The sequence below is a fragment of the Oncorhynchus nerka genome, linkage group LG26 (assembly GCF_034236695.1).
Source record: "Oncorhynchus nerka isolate Pitt River linkage group LG26, Oner_Uvic_2.0, whole genome shotgun sequence".
NCBI lineage: Eukaryota > Metazoa > Chordata > Actinopteri > Salmoniformes > Salmonidae > Oncorhynchus > Oncorhynchus nerka.
Genome location: NC_088421.1, coordinates 12,556,770 through 12,573,906, shown reverse-complemented (window position 1 = coordinate 12,573,906; position 17,137 = coordinate 12,556,770). Strand labels below are relative to the sequence as shown.

General features: G+C 43.5%; 3 protein-coding genes across 3 annotated transcripts; 1 reads left to right on the top strand and 2 right to left on the bottom strand.

The window, feature by feature from the left end:
* Nucleotides 1-381: 381 nt before the first annotated feature.
* On the bottom strand, nucleotides 382-1,339 carry LOC135564980 (protein Wnt-9-like). Its single transcript, XM_065011061.1, has 2 exons — nucleotides 1,279-1,339; nucleotides 382-815 (listed from the first exon to the last, which is right to left on the bottom strand). The coding sequence occupies exons 1-2, from the start codon at nucleotides 1,337-1,339 to the stop codon at nucleotides 382-384; spliced, it is 495 nt and encodes a 164-aa protein (XP_064867133.1).
* LOC115110302 (protein Wnt-9b-like) lies at nucleotides 1,202-5,172 on the bottom strand. The gene is made up of 3 exons (XM_065010100.1): nucleotides 4,755-5,172; nucleotides 3,434-3,687; nucleotides 1,202-2,599 (listed from the first exon to the last, which is right to left on the bottom strand). Exons 1-3 carry the CDS (start codon nucleotides 4,838-4,840, stop codon nucleotides 2,319-2,321), a joined length of 621 nt encoding a protein of 206 aa, XP_064866172.1. The 5' UTR covers nucleotides 4,841-5,172; the 3' UTR covers nucleotides 1,202-2,318.
* A 2,007-nt stretch (nucleotides 5,173-7,179) lies between these two features.
* Nucleotides 7,180-14,952, top strand: arf2a (ADP-ribosylation factor 2a). The gene is made up of 5 exons (XM_029635825.2): nucleotides 7,180-7,287; nucleotides 11,429-11,586; nucleotides 12,293-12,403; nucleotides 12,535-12,659; nucleotides 14,227-14,952. Exons 2-5 carry the CDS (start codon nucleotides 11,439-11,441, stop codon nucleotides 14,386-14,388), a joined length of 546 nt encoding a protein of 181 aa, XP_029491685.1. The 5' UTR covers nucleotides 7,180-7,287; nucleotides 11,429-11,438; the 3' UTR covers nucleotides 14,389-14,952.
* Nucleotides 14,953-17,137: the final 2,185 nt, after the last annotated feature.

Below are 17,137 nucleotides of genomic sequence, written 5' to 3'. Positions count from 1 at the left end.
CAGTACCTTGTGAAGAGCCCATTCCCTGCCCATAACTGTCCAGCAAGGCAACCCTCTCTCCCTCTCACTTAAGGTCTGTGATGTCAGTGCATTCAGTAAGAGCAAAGCAGAAAGTGGTCTTGATACTGCCTCCTCTGAGGAGACAACGCATGTTCGATTCCAACAAGTGGCAAACTACCAACAACATTATGACCTCGTTCCATTTCCATGCTTCCCAAAACAGTTCTCAGTTCAAAACAGGCATTTGTAAGGGTATGTTTAAAAGTCAAACCCTTTAATTTATCAAGAGTAATGTCTGAGTGGTTCTAGTCCTGCCATTTTGAATGTTCTCGTTTTCTTCTCCCCATCTTTTTCTCTTTTTGTCTCCATCTCTCCCCCTTTTCAGGTATGTTTGCAGGTGTACACTTCCTCCTCCCTGACACAGGTCTGGCACTCTACATGGCAGCACCAGCGCACCTGGCAGTGGCAAGAGAGGGTGGTGAGGTGCATGGCCGTGTTGTAGCCGCGCCCGCAGCAAAGGCTCTGGCAGCTGGTGTCCTTGGCACAGGAGCGTCCGGCCGTGCCGGGAGAGTAGCGTGACGGCCTGCAGAAGCTGGGGGAGTCCTCCAGGAACACCAGGTCGGTGGAGCGGTGGCTCTGGCCGTGGCGGCGCGGCCCCGCCAGCTCCGTCTCTCCGGTGGCCTCGTTGGTGACGCTCAGCACACGCACGGCCGTGTCGTGCGGAACCTGGGAGCAACCGCCGGTGTCGTGGAGCGGGGACAGCTGCTTCCAGCAGGTCCGCACGGCACAGGAACCGGAGACGCCGTGACAGTTTCCTGCAGGGTGGGTTGGTGGGGCGGGGGTCAGATGGTATGGGGCTAGTCATTCTTTAGTTTAACTCAGTATGAACGGTTGAGATGATGGATTAGGGAGACTGTTCGCCATGCAGTATTTCATTCACCTGACGTCTCGCATTTAGACAGCGCCTGCGGATTCGTTTTTTCAATGTGTTGAAACTAGCTCTTTCTCACTGCTTCTCTCCTCTCTTTCTCCTATGAAGCCTGGGGCATTAGAGACAGGCATCACAGACAGACAGCAGAATCTTTCCACCTTGTTCTTTGTGTGTGTGTGTGTGTGTGTGTGTGTGTGTGTGTGTGTGTGTGTGTGCACGGAAAACGATCATAAGAGTTTAAACAGTTAGAGAGTTTGGGTTAGAAGGCCAAAGGATGGTGTCCTGCCTTCGTTCAAAAGTTCACTGAGCTTGGTGGTGGTGGGGTGGGGGTACCAGCGCTGAGGCACTCAGCCAGAGAGACTCTAACTGGGTGGGGGCCAGAGACAGGTCATGCGGCATGGGGGTCATCCTTACGGGGAGGGGGAGACCCAGGGGCTACTTCAGGGTTGAAGAGTTCTGCCGAGTTCCGCCCTACACAGGTATGAACCCCTCAGGGGCATCTCAGAACATTACTGAGGGATGAGGGTTAGAGGGGGGTGTTGTGAAAAAACAACCACCTCCGGGTCTCTACTGAGCTGGATAGGTGGAAGGTGAGGAAAACACCACACTCAATAAAGATAAGATAAGATAGACTACTTCAGTTCATCCTGTTGTTTTTATCTCTCCCTCTCTCCCTCTGAAGGGCCTGCTGCCTCAGTTTGAAAGGTAAAGGGGAAGAGCCTTGGGGCTGGCTGTGTCTAAGCTACACACAGAAATACACACATAGTGTTAACGTATGAACATTGTGGATTTATGGAGAAGAGCATAGTTCAGCGCCATACAGTAAGTGGAAAAAATGCTTGCTCGTATATTAAAAGAGGCAACAGTTATAATTGTTCTCTCTGACGGGAAACCTTTAATTTTCTGTGGGCCCGCACAGCAAGCTTTATCATGCCTGCCTTGGAACACCTGGCTACAGGGATCTGACAGCCTCCTCTCCTATCCCTGGTACTTGCTGCCTCCCTCAGCCTCAACCAGCCCAGGCCCAGTAGCTATCTATCCACCAGGGCTACAGGAAGGGAGACACCATGCAGGGGGAGTGGACTACTGGCACTGGATGAGATATATGGGCAAGGACTCAGTGCAAGACCTGGTAAAGTCACACAGTCCCTGCTGCCTCTGTTTGAAGAGTGCGTTGTATGGTAAGCAGTGTTGGGGTTGTCTTCTGCTGGTAGGTCTAAAAGTGAGTTGTTATTGGCTGATATGTTTATGATGCTTGGGAGGAAACTACTCACTACTGGCATAGGCTTACACCTTTCTCTTATGAAAAAATTAACTTATGCCACAATAGTGTCACTCACAAATGCTTAATGGGCTTCTTGTTGTTTTGCTTGAGCTTATGCACATGTCAACACTCACTCACCCGGATTCCAACGTTAATGTTGTGGGAGTCGATCTGCGCCCTCAGGTCTTTGCTGACCCTCTTCTGGCCCAAGAACTTCTTGAGAAATTTGGTGCTGTATTTCAAGTTGTCACCGCAGACCCCCCACTGCCATGCCTCGCGATGCTGTATTCCTGGGGAGTCATCGCACGTGCACCTCTCCATTCGGCCTGAGCTGCAAGCTTTTGCTAGTGCGTGGGACAATGCCGCTGAAGACACCGCAAGAAGAAAGGCCGTCTCCTTGAAGCCTGGAATAGACAAATGACATCAACAATTAATAATAGTCTACAATAAAAATAAAAATGTAAATGTTGTTTACTCTTTGTAAATTGGCTAAGCCCAGACATGCAAAGACTAGACTATCATCCAAGCTCATGAGATACATATTTTGGTTACATTCTACTCCCATGTTTCTACTCCAGTGTTCCATTTAAACAGTCTGCTGACTGTTCCCGGTGGTTTGGTTTCGCACTTATTTGCTTAGCCCAGAGACATCGCTATGATGTATTTTAATCCAATTAATTCTTATTTTGACTAGGAAGGATTTTCCCCCCCTAGATGAAAGTGAGTAATCACGCCGCCCTTTTCCTCTGGTAACTGGGCGGGTTTCCGAGATATAAATAACCACTGGGCCCTCGTAGGCCCCGCCGCACCGGGCTTTTTGGCTCTTCAGCCCTTAATTAACTCCATGCTGACCTGTTCATGGCTCTTCGTGCTGATAGCATAAGCATGCTCTAAAATGATTTTATAAGGGGTGGAGTTTTTTGTTGTTGTAGGCTATAGACTAGAGTTTAGCCTGGCTCATTATTTTGAGATCACTCACCTACCCCCACAACAGTCAATTGATCAATTCAATATACTTACATTTTCAATCGATTGCATTGTTGCACTTGAGAAATCCTTTGCATCATGAAGTAGTAATTTGAAACTTACGATATTCACAACACAACATCAGTCTAGGCTATTAGGCCTACATGTTTACTTGCTTCCCATGATGCGTCCCTCCAGATGGAAATCTTTCCCTCATATCTCTCTGTGTGTAAATACATGGAACTCTGTGAATTGATGACATATTATTGCACCTCTTTTCAGAAGACTCCCGCGGCCGTCCAAGCTACAGTTCCAGCGCTCGTTCCGGAATTGATAGCGGCACTCCAAGAGGCTGAGGCGCACTGATTCACGCAGCGTCTCCGCCAAACCCGGCTCGCGGCGACACAGTCGTTTCTGCCTACGGGCCAGTGTCATCTGCTCGCATTGTTTTAGGTGAGCTTTTCCCGTTGGGGGTTCATTGGAGAACGGGGCAGGCAAAAAGACCAAGGGCTCTCGGCCTGTCAGCCTTTCAAAGGAGACAAATGTATACATTCAGTGCAGTATAGTTATCACTGACCTTACCAAATTCAAAAGGAAAATGTCATATAAATAATCTTATCAAGAAAACATAAACCTATAAACCTATAATACCTATAAATAATACCCAACGTTCTGGTGGTCCTGGGAATAAAGAAAACATGTTGTTCCAGAGTCATTTCTGTAACATGTGTCCATAACAATTACATTTTGTTTATAGAGCCATAGCCTATAAATAGAAACAATATGTATCGTTTTTGCTGACTCTACAAGCTTTTAACAACACACTACACACATGTATACGCGCAATTAAGTATAAACGTAGTAAGTCATATCAAAATGTTTAAATTTGCTTCCAAAGTAAAATTACGCACATATCGGCCTATATTTGACTTCGTCTGTCCTACCAACATGTGCCTAATAAAACCACATAATAATGTTAAAAAAGGAAACTGAGTGTAGGATTCTCATTTTAAAATAAAATATTTAAAAAATCTGTTTATGCATGAAATTAGCTCCCTCATACAAATTTTGACTATTGCCAAAAAGTGAGAGAATTGAGGTAGTGCCAAACTCGAGAGGTCAAGAGACCGTGAGAAACCATTCACACTCTCAGCAAGTCATAGATCATACAAAGAATTTCTTAAATATTCAAATATTCTGCTCTGAGACGTATTTGGCAAATTAATAATTATCAATAATATTATTACAATTTGTAGATGTGTCATAAGGATGTAGGCCTATTTGAAAAATTGTCACACAGCCTTGGAAACTAGCCTACTTTGTTTACTTTTAGATAGCAGAAAAATGCAATCATAAGTCATCTCTGTGGACTTGAACATCCAAACAAGTCAACATTTACAGTCCTACATTATGGTCTCGTGCGTAATTGCGCACGATAGTCATGGAACGCTGGGCTTCCATGGCATATAGGCAGGCAATGTACGTCGCATCACATGCATTATTTCCTACAGACATCGATCTGCTGTATATGTTAGAAGTAAGGAAAAGACAATAAATCTTCAGAGACAAAACAGTAAAAGACTTGTGGCTGACCCAAAATATGCTGCAGTGTGCGAGAGGAGGATGCAGAGCTCAATGAGTCGCAGTAGGCAGGCGGTCCTTGGGAGCCTAGAGCACATGATGACGGGTCGACGCTGCTCTTCATCTCGCTGATTCTGCACTGGGAAAGTCTGTGCCGTCTGGCAGGCTCACCTCCTAAGTGGCCCACACAAACTTCGGTCCACTGCGGCAGGCGCGGTCCCAAGGGAGGCAAGGCCTCTGGGGAGCGCATCATCGTGCCACACGCCCATTGGACTCCCTTGTCGTCCCGCCCCAACCATGGAAACGCCCCCCACTTAGATGGAAGTGACAGGTAGCAAATCTACCTGGCTGTGATGAGCATTCGTCTGAGTTTTGTCATTACTGTGCCTCATATTCAAACTTGCTGGTGCATTTTCATTCTACCCACTGACAGATCTACTGTGCCATGTTTATGGTGGATACACCAGTGGCAAGTGTATGGGCATATACCAGAATAACTATAGGCTATAGGATGTGGCTGACTATAACCAAGTGTGCTCCTTTAAGAAGTTCTGTAGCTGCCTGAGAAGGTAGACATAGCCTACAAATACAAAGATGCAGATACACTTGTTATTGCAAAAATGGATCTTGGATTATAGGTATAGGATTACATAGGCATCTATTAAGCAATACATACTTTTATACAGTTGAATCTCCACCATTGCTTGCTGACTATTTTCCATTGCCAGCAAAGACTCGCTGATGGTCTGTCTCCTTCTTGATAACTCTATTTTCATTTTGGTCATAATGGTTACAAACCACCAAGGCTCCAATCTAAATTTCTCTACCTAACAGTGTTTTTTTCTTTGATTCTTACTTACTGTTTCATAGCAGCAGGGAACAACCTCTATAAATACGTTTTTGTACTCAAACGAATTACATCTTTATTTTGTAATATATTTATGCTCATGTGGGCGCTTGACCAAACACCTGCAAGGAGAAGGAACACATTGTGGGATAGCCAGCCCTAGACAACACACAAACTAATAACAAGTGGCATGCTCACTGCCTAGTCACGGTGAATAAGTAATTACTGTACAACAACACATACAGACAAACATCAACAATAAGCTTGTATTTTAATGCATTGCATTTCAAGGCTTATACCCCCTAATTAAATGATATTCTGTGCTTCATGACACCTGTAGATATATCTGCCTACCACCCAGGATGTCTCAGTCCATAGACTATTTTCATATAAAATCCCTTTTATTCACTTCATGTCCAACAGCAACAACAACAACTCTGGTTTACAACCCCCATGTGGATGAATGGGTAATCAAAGATCTCTTTGTCTGCTCAGTGTGACACCTGCATAACTGAGGGAACCGGACAACCACCTGAATTAGTTAACCATGAGCACAAACACATGAAAGGTGGACAAACTTCCAACTGATGATATTGCACTCACATAGGCATATGTCTATAATTTCAGAGTGGTTGATTTATGGAAAGGAAGCACGAAACGGAAACTATTGGCTTGGATTTATTGGGACATTATGACTGCAGCATGGAGACGGCCCCATCTAGTGGATTTAATATGAACAACACACACTGTGAGCCTTTAACGATGACCCCAACAACCTTGATGAACGCTTGAACCCTGATGCACCTTGAACTTCGCAACCCACTTCTCCCCTCTGCCCACCTCCAGGGGCCCCCCAACTCCAGTTTACCTACATGTTGGTCCTATAGACCGAGCTGTCATTTTTAGACCTTGCATGTTAAAATCAAATTTTTATTTGTCACATACACATGGTTAGCAGATGTTAATGCGAGTGTAGCGAAATGCTTGTCGAGTGTAGCGAAATGCTTGTTAGTGTTGGCCATAGAGATCCCATTAAATTACTTCATTTGTATTATAATTCCTATTTCTATGGTGTTGGCTCTGACTCTTTCAGGCTGTTTAACTAAAAGATGAATGACAGAAACAGGCTGGAATTCTTTGATCAGAAATGTAAATTGTAGGCTGTTGCTTATTGATTGAGATTATGATCTCTATGCCATTATGGGTACGTGGCCTAGCTATAAGGCAGCACTTGCTTGCCATATCCAATATAAGTCTATACACACCCATGGTCCTGTATTTTCCGGACGTTTTTTTCTTCTGGATTGAACCATTGCAACCGGTTTGTTTTGTTTGCTATCCTCCCCAATGATGATGGGTTGGGCCAGTGGCAAATTTCTCCGGTCTCCATTGAAGCCGGAAATATGGGGCGGGGATGCTTGATCCTCCGGGAAGCTTGACTGGTCTTTCAGTTTGTAGGGCAAACTGGAGGAGGGCCTTCTGTAAAATCTCCGCCCTCAACATTAAATGTTGTTTCATCGATTGGCCCGCAGCACAGCAGGGTACGTTTTTGTAACTTGCATGGATAATATGATTGGTGAAGATCTTACGATGTGCAACGTCCATGACGCGGCTTTCTTGACACTTGTGAAAGACGCCATTTTGTTGTTAGCGGTGAATAGGAGCGTAAAAGAAAGATCGAGAAACCGCCACTAAAAGGTAAAACATGTATACAACGTAGCAATATAATATATGTAATTCGTAGTATTTAAAAAAAAATTCAGGACCTGGAATGCAAACGATTGCTTATTTGCTTTCGGCTTGAACGCAAGCTTTGACAACGAATGCGTAGACTCAAACCAAACGAGGATCATCTGCCGTCAATAGCTAGTTAACGTTAGCTAGCTCGCCCGGCATTATATTCTCACGACCTGTAAAACTCGTGAAAACATTATTCCGCTAATTTTACTGGAATTGTGTTAGTAAGTATTCGCTGGTCATTGTGATTGGACATTCAGCTTCCTCCTATTTGGAGGCATTATGTCGAGCCGCTTCGCAAAATTGACGTTAGCTAGCTAGCTACGCCTATTTTCTGACTGCGTAACGTTAATTTACGTGGATTGAGATTTGAGTCGTCCGCCGTTTAACTAGTTAACCAACGTTAAACTCGTCTCTAAATGAATGTAGTTAACCAGCATGTGGGTTAAACGGTAAGGTGACTTGGTGGTCTCTACGGCCTTCTAGCTGGGTAACTAAACTGTGCCGGGAAGCTTTACCTAGCGTAACTGTTGGTACTGGATGGTCAGTCTTCAAACTGAACCCGTCACATGGTTAGTCACTAGCTAGTGTTACAAATTAATGTAGCTAACTAGCTAAAACCTTATGTTAGGCCCAAATAATTTTAATGGACAGACAACTGAAGCAAAATAGTGTGTGAGATGCATGCAAAGCTACACACATCTTTGTGTTATTTATGACTGACACCCATGTCTCTGTCTTCCATACATTTCCATTTTCAAACATTGAGTTCTCCAGGAATCTGGCAGATTTTCATACTTTGTTCAGGTCCTGATGAGGGGCTGATCAAACAACTGGTGGAGCAGGTTAACCCCAACATGCCTAACTTTCCCTTATGGAAAAACATTGCTAGACTTAAAAGAAAAATGTCCACTATTTGCCTGTCCAACCAGAAAGTGAGCCCCCTTGCTGTCCCTAGTGTTCCCTCAATATTAATGTGTGTACTGTATGTAGTAGGCTGTACATCACATGTTCCACCCCCTTGTCATTTGGCATGTCAATTATTAATCCACATGGGCTCTTTAATTTTTTATGAGCATCTCTTGGTAACTGGCACCTCTTTTAGAACCCCTTAACACTGACTGCCAATGCACCCCAAAAGACTCTACCTCGGGCAGCCTATATCACATGCATACTGTGATAAGTTCACTTAACTACTCTCTGACTTGCTGCTGGCCTCCCATACCCCTCCCCTGTTATTCCTGTTTCCTCAGAGGACGATGCATTCTGAGCACTTCCGCTTTGCTTTAGTTGAGGAACAGGGTGGACAATCCTGATTCAAATGAGCTGCCATTGTTGTGATGTCATTAGAAATCTGCAAGCTATGAGCTTTTCTAGTTCTGGAACTCCCCTCTGTGGAATGCCTGTTGGCTAGAGCTAGATTCGTTGTCACATTCTGAATCCAGGAAGGCACTTTGTGAAACTGACAACTCCCTGTGTTCATGATGTTAGAACTCAAATCACACCCCTCCTAGCTTTTGTTTGCCTACGGTTGTTGTGTAGTTTTTCAGAAGTGCCAAGGCGTGTGTCATATTTAAATGGCTTCAGCATGTTTCCACCAAAGAACACCTTTATGAATTATGTTCATTTGTATACCATTTGCCACACAATTGTCTTGAAGGAGTGTAATAATACCGTGTTGGTGTTATCCTATGCTATCATTTGTAGCCATGTGCTAGTGGGAGGGATTTGCTCAACATCATAGTGTTCCATTATTTTAAAGTCATTCCTGTCCTTTGGAGAAAGACCTGAGTGTTCAATAGCCTATTTGCCCTGACAGGATCATTGTTTCCCTGTCTCTCTCCTGGTTAATTCAGCAGTGTGTCTCTGCTTACAGGTGTGTTGTTACCTCTCCCATATCCAGCCTCTAGTACTCTGGTTCTTCTGAGCGCTGACCTATATTCGCCACATCACTGGCCTCATTGTGTGTTTTTACTTGAGCTCAGACTGCATGCTCTTCGTTTCACCTACAACACTTGTATGGGTATTTTATAATGTGGTCCCATTGTCCCCTACTCTTGTCCAGTTTGTATTAAGACTGCTAACTTGTCTCAAATATGAATCTGTTTTTGTCATGGTGTTTAGGATACACTATTTGTCTGATGTAGTGAGCCTGTTTCATCATAAGCTGTGTCTTAAATCACATGATTCTGCGATGTGCTTGGCAACATACTGAATAATAGGAATGAATGTTATTGCAATGAATTTGCCTAATTCAAAATGAAAGTTAACAATTTATACATTTGTGGGTCATTCCATGAAAGAGTGCCCTTCGATATTTTAAGTAGAAATTGTGTACCAATATTGGATTTTAAAAGCCTTTTATTTTAAATGCGGTGCCCTTTAATATTATAGACAACATGGACAATTCAATCAATCTGCTAAAGTGCTAAAATGCAGCATTTTGACGTCCCTCTGTCAACTCTCACTTCTATGAAGATTTTAACCCACTTAATCCCTAAACGTCTTCATGGTTCAGCATCATTGTAAAGTCCTAGTCATTTTGTTGCTAGACAGTTATTTCTGAAGATGATTATTTATGTGATTCATTTAAGTATGTCCCTCAACCCTGTTATGTGAACTGAACTCTCATTTTAATATGGTGACACTGTCTTTTAAAACATTGAACATCTAATAGTAATATCTTAGAGTAAAAGCAGATGAGCTGATTCTACTCTTTTTGGCAATTTTGTGGTGCAAAACTGAGCGGGTCGAGCATAACATGTCAACCCAGTTACCCATAGACTAGAAATGTTGTAACAATGTATTTTTTTGTGTGAAGCTTGCATTCAATTGCCCCTCCCGGTTGAACAAATGTTTCTGTGAAAGTTTCCCTGTCACAAGTGGATATTATTATAAAAAAATTAAAAATTACACCATTATTTAACTAGGTAAGTCAGTTAAGAACAAATTCTAATATTCAATGATGGCCTAGGAACAGTGGGTTAACTGCCTTGTTCAGGGTCAGAACGACAGATTTCTACCTCGTGAGCTCGGGGATTCGATCTTGCAACCTGTCCAACGCTCTAACCACTAGGCTACCTGCCGCCCCAAATTTTATGGTTGATGTCAGAAGAAATCATCAACCCTGTTACTTTATTTTGCATGTAATAGGCACTATTAAAACAAAATGTACCTCTTGAGGGAGGATTTTTATTTTTTCATTAAATTGAAATTATGTAAAAGTTACACTTCTCAAAAGGCACCAAATTGATGGAAAGACCCGTGTACATTTAGAAACGCATTTCAACAGTGAGAAAGTTAAGTAAAAAAACATGAATTAGTTATGGTGTTGTGTTAGACATGTATGTAGGCTTCTATTTGGGACTGACTAGGCTATTACATTCTAATCGTTGTGGCTGCTGTTACAGAGCCTGTTTGTGTTCTTGCCTGGTGGGTGTTGGGCAATAGGTGTTCAGGTGATGCTATGTTGTAACCAGCCTCTACCCCTGGATCGTGTCTCTGGTCAGTGCTCTGCCAGTCATGTGATCCACTTCTCTGCTCCTGGCTATGAGTAAACAGTTGCCTGCCAGTCAGAACGTCACCGACCTGCAGCCCCATCAGCCAAGTTCTGCTCGTGTGTGGTGTGAGACCCAGAGGCGCCACTGTGAGGGCCCATTGTTAAGACTCAAAATAAACACAGACAGTGACTGAATGCTTTTCTCAGCACTTTTTCTCTCTCTCATGAATTTAATCTCTGTGGTTGCCCTTTATCAGCGATAAGGAAGCTTAGCCTGACATTATTACCCTCACAGGTCAAAAATCTTAATGAAACTACCAAGGATGGGTACCTTCTATATACATTTATAAATTGATTCATAAAAAATGTCTTGTTTTACACCGATCCGACACCACCCACATTGTATGCGGGAGCAGTGCAGAATATTTCAACGTTTTCATGTTAATGAATCTTTTCATCCACACTGCTCACATACGTCATTGAGCTTTTGTGTTACCGAACACGTGAACACACACACACGGCCAGTTTAGCCTGGTGTTAGGCATAATGAATGTTTTACGACCTCTAGCTTAACCATTTTGGTTTCTGTCTCCCTTCCTCCAGATTAGCCAAGATGGGGAACATGTTTGCAGGCCTGTTTAAGAATCTCTTTGGTAAAAAAGAGATGCGGATTCTGATGGTGGGGCTGGATGCTGCCGGCAAGACCACCATCCTGTACAAGCTCAAACTGGGAGAGATCGTCACCACAATCCCTACCATCGGTGAGTAGCTTAGCCTTATCCCTTTTACTCCTTGTCATCACACACCCCTCACCTAGGTACAAGCCCCTCTTGAAATGCTCCCCAATATTCCTCCAATAACTTGTTCCATGTGATTTTCATGAGATCTAGGCTCCTGTTTGTTTAGTTGTAGGGGAGTGGAAATGAATGTCCCCATCTCATCTGAACCCTGATCACTACCCACATGCCCAGAGTAGCTGCCGTGAGCTGCCCTCAGGCTCTGAAGCAATGAGTGGGCCCCTGTAAAGGCCAACAGTCTGCCTGTACATGGATTTCATTAGGAGACGTGGGTCGGGCACTGTGTAGCCTACCTACATCAGCTGCAGAGCTCCCGCAGGCAGGCAACGTCCTGCAGTGTGGCTGTTGTCATAGGGATTAAGTGACTTTTAAATATAGGAATGAATGGAGCTTTACAGCCCCCCCTGAAATAAATGTTGCCTTATAGGAATGTAACACAAGGCTGATGACATTTCATATTCCAGTAGATGTTCATTCACTTTGTGTATTTTATTAAAATATACATTTTAATTTGCAGCTACATTCGGGCAAAGACATTTCATACAGACATTTGTGTTAAGGGAGTGACTTAGCTTGCCTGTTTGGGATTGCTGATATGTCATCTCACACAGCCTCTTGGAGTGTTAGTGTCTTAGGTTGCTGATGTAACTGATCTTTCTCGCTCTCTCAGGTTTTAACGTTGAGACGGTAGAATACAAGAACATCAGCTTCACAGTGTGGGATGTGGGCGGTCAGGACAAGATCAGGCCTCTGTGGCGGCACTACTTCCAGAACACCCAAGGTGAGTGGACACTATCACCAGAACTCCCTCAGCACCATCTCAAAGTCAGAAACAGTGAAGTTGAGACTGTCCCGGGTAAATGTTCATATTTTCCTCACCCTCCATCCTTTCTCTCCCTCTGCTACTCTCAGGTCTGATCTTTGTGGTGGACAGTAACGATAGGGAGAGAGTGAACGAGGCGCGGGAGGAGCTGACAAGGATGCTGGCTGAGGACGAGCTGAGAGACGCTGTGCTGCTTGTGTTCGCTAACAAACAGGTGAACTGACTAACTGGGGAGAGACACTAGTGTGTCAGGAAAACAGTAGGTATTTTTACCTGCTACCCTGGACATGTAATTTTAGCTTGACGCGTAAAGAGTAGGCCACTTAAATCAAGTGTTTTCGGCGTGAGCAGTGCGTGAAATTCTTTCAAATGGAATCAGAGCGCAATTTTACACTGAGCAGAGCGAAACTAACAAACGGGTGATCTTTTTTCCACTAATTTGGTCTTTTGACCAATCAGATCAGATATTTTGCCAGTAATTGGGAAAAAGATCAATTGGGCTGCCTGTGTTAACGCAGCCCAAGGCTTCACCAGTAAACTGCATCTGTAATTGGTAGTACAGTATTGTTATTCATATGGTTTGCAGATACTAGTAGTTCAACTCAAGGTCATACAATGGACTCCCTCTATACTAAGTAGAGGTCGACCGATTATGATTTTTCAACGCCAATACCGATTATTTGAGGACCAAAAAAAGCCAATAGTGATTATTCAGATGATTTTTACATTTTCTTTGTCGCTCTCTGTCTCTCTCTCGTGTGTGTGTGTGAAAATTTGCTAAGAGCTCCTGGCAAATGCAGTAAGGTACTCTTTGAATGAATGCCTACGAGCCTCCTGCTGCCATCTACCACCTCTCAGTCAGACTGCTATATCAAATCATAGACTTAATTATAATATAATAAACACAAAAATATGAACCTTTGGTCATTAATACTGTCAAATCCGTAAACTATCATTTTGAAAACAAAATGTTTATTCTTTCAGTGAAATACGGAATCGTTCCGTATTTTATCGAACGGCTGGCAACCCTAAGTCTAAATATTGCTGTTACATTGCACAACCTTCAATGTTATGTCATAATTATGTAAAATTCTGGCAAATTAGTTTACAACGAGCCAGGCGGCCCAAACTGTTGCATATACCCTGACTCTGCTTGCACTGAACGTAAGAGAAGTGACACAATTTCCCTAGTTAATATTGCCTGCTAACATGAATTTCTTTTAACTAAATATGCAGGTTTAAAAATATATACTTCTGTGTATTGATTTTAAGAAAGGCATTGATGTTTATGGTAAGGTACATTTGTGCAACGATTGTGCTTTTTTTTGCGAATGCGCTTTTGTTAAATCATCACCCGTTTGGCGAAGTTGAAGTAAGCTGTGATTCTATGATATATTAACAGGCACCGCATTGATTATATGCAACGCAGGACAAGCTAGTTAACCTAGTAATATCATCAACCATGTGTAGTTAACAAATGATTATGTTAAGATTGTATTTTATAAGATAAGTTTAATGCTAGCTAGCAACTTACCTTGGCTCCTTGCAGCCACAAGGCCCTTTTGATGTTGCACCCGCGTTACAGGTGGTCATCCTGCCACACAGTTTCCTTGTGGAATGTAATGTAATCGGCATCCAAAAAGGCAGATTACCGATTGTTATGAAAACTTGAAATCGGCCATGCCGATTAAATTGGTCGACCTCTAATACTAAGATGGCTTGTGAAGGTCTGTTGCAGACGCATGTTTTCCTGGGTTAACCCTTTTCTCTCCACTCTTCAGGACCTCCCCAACGCTATGAACGCAGCGGAGATCACAGACAAGCTGGGCCTGCACTCCCTGCGCCAGCGTAACTGGTACATCCAGGCCACCTGCGCTACCAGCGGGGACGGCCTCTACGAGGGCCTCGACTGGCTCTCCAACCAGCTAAAGAACGCAAAATGATCCACCATTCCGCCGTCTGTCTGCGTCTTTGTCTGCGCAGTGTGTTATGGGCGACAGCGCTGGTCCCAGCCCCTCTCTCCTCCCGTCTCTCTCACTCCATCCCCTCCAACCATTGGGGCTTTGACCAGTGATACCCCACATACGCGTGTGTGTGAGAGTGCAAGTGTTTGTGTGGATCTTAATGTGTATGTATGTGTGGGTGCATGTGTGTGAGCCGGGAGTGGGAGCAGCCCTGCTGTGCCTTCAACAGTCTCACTCACCCATGGAAATGACAGCATGGCTAACTCTAGCGCCCCCCTCCCGACCCACCGTCAGTGGCTCCTAAGACACCCTGGTTTTCACAAGGCAAAGAAAGACCCAGGATGCTAAGTCTTATGTGTAATCTGCAAAATGAATAAAGTTTATAGATTAAAAAAACAACTTTGATTTTCCATCCACTAGTGTTGCGATCTGTCAGACACTCTTGTTAAACTGTTGGTTTGAGACCCCACACCATGAAATACATCTCAATGTAACCTGTATCAGGTTGGAAAAAAGACAAATAAAAATAGCTTTTCCATCCTAGATCCTTCTTTGCATTCTTTGGGAAATCATGTTGTTCTAGTATGCCCAACCGCATTGTTCTGGCTGTCTTGGGAACACTAGCTAATCAATTATTAGCTAGCTTTCAGTCTCTGTCCTAACCCTCAAATCTCCATTGAAGCACAACAAATTAGTGATGTCACACAGCCCCTCGCCCACTCGTTTTTGTTGAGCGAAGCCGCCTTAGCCTGAATGATGACGGCGGTGCTTGATAAGACCTGCAGGACTTTAGGGTCAGCTGTTTGGTAGGCATTACTGACTGAAATGAGTTGTTACTATTGTTTTTGGTTTATTAGAATGGAGCAAGACGTGTCTTGTCTGGAAATAAGTTGTTCCAAAAGGTAACCATGGTAACCAGCTGCTGACCTTGCTGCCCTCTAGGATCACAAGTGATGGCCTCTTTATCACGCTGCATCTTTATTGGTGGCGAACACCAAGCGATATGTTCCTTTCACAGGGCCTTGTGAGATCATTGATAATGTTTTGATTGAGTGAACAATCCTTACCGCCGGGTATGGAAAACGCAATAAACAGTGTATTTGTCTAGTACTATACTACCTATGCTAGGCAGAGGGTCAGTGTAGTTGAGTGTAGCTAGCCACAGCTCTGTGAGTACATTGGGTGAGTGTACATGGGATTAGTTGGGTGTTTTCAGCACCGTTCCTGTCCACTGGAACAGCGAGGCCTTTTGAGAGTTGCTCCCACTCTGGCTTTCTCCTCATTACATTTTCTGTTGTCTACTTTTTTCCTTTTTATTATATTTTATTTCCATTGTTCTTTTTTGTACAGATGACCTGGTTCCCTTGGTCTAGCATGAGCTGAGGAGCCAGGTGTGCAGTATTTCAATCAAAATGCTTTAGGATCCTTTGGGTTTGACTTATTTACATTTACATTTAAGTCATTTAGCAGACGCTCTTATCCAGAGCGACTTATGAAGGGCTGGTTGTGTTTGGGTTAGCTTTTAGGATGTTTGCAGAGTTGGACTTTTCTGCAGGGCATGGGGTGGGCCTGATTGGTCACTTCCAGCAGAGGAGGTTGGTGGGAGGAGCTGTAGGAGGATGGGCTCATTGTAATGACCGGTTCCGATATGTTTGATTCCAGACATTACATTAAGGCCCTCCTTTAGCGCCTTCCTTCAGCCGCCACTGACTTTCAGCTGCACTAACATGGCACTCTTCTCCAATTCCTCATAGTGCTGTGTTGTTATCAAGCTCTCATGGCATTCAATGCGTTCCGCTTCAGCCTACAATCCAAACTGAATTGTTAACACACCCTATGCGGGGCTATCTAGGTTGTTTGCTGTATATGTGTCGTCAGGGTTAGTTATCCCGGTTCTTCTGCACAGGTAGAGTCACATATTCCCCTTTGCTCCATGTGAAACATGACCAGCTTACACTATAATACAATAGTACTGTAACTAGACCATGGAAGGTTGCCTCATCAACCTCTTTACAACAAGCAGCGGGGGGAAAGATTGAGCTTTCTGCTCACATCAGCAATGCTCTCATTGACAACTCTCCCCCATCAGCATCGCCATAGCAACTACACCAGCAGACAGTCACCATGTGCAATTTAAGCCGCAGATGTTCTTCACATCAACACGCAGCTTCAAAATGTATACCATAACTGACAGAATGGTTTTCTGTACATCCCATGTATTCCAAAGGCTACTGCTAATTTATTTGAGAAACCCTTAGTACACTGTACTGTACACACCCCCTGCTGATTGAAGATGACTCTAAGGCCCCAGCCCCATACTGACCTCTTGAGGGTAGGACTGACCTTTACCCTTGTATCTGTGTACAACTGGACAATTACATCTCTTTTTTCTGTTATGAATTGTTCCAGAAAATGGTTTCAACAAATGAATAACTCTAATCTAATTTTTGGCCTTTTCTTTTCTAATGATATTGTAGAGTTTAGTGCTGAAAGAAAACCCATTGAATTGAATGATGAGCGTCACTTCTGGCATATGGCAGGTAATTAAAGTGTATATCAACTTCTGTATGAACATTTATTTAAACTTGACAATTTAATTTAGCTACCCTTGTTCAGATGTGAAGCTTTCATTTTCAGATCATTTTCTGTACAAATGACACAAGGTGTGTGTGCATATGTATTTTCTTTTAATTAAGGATTTACCTTTGTTTTTAGCTTTTTTTAACCC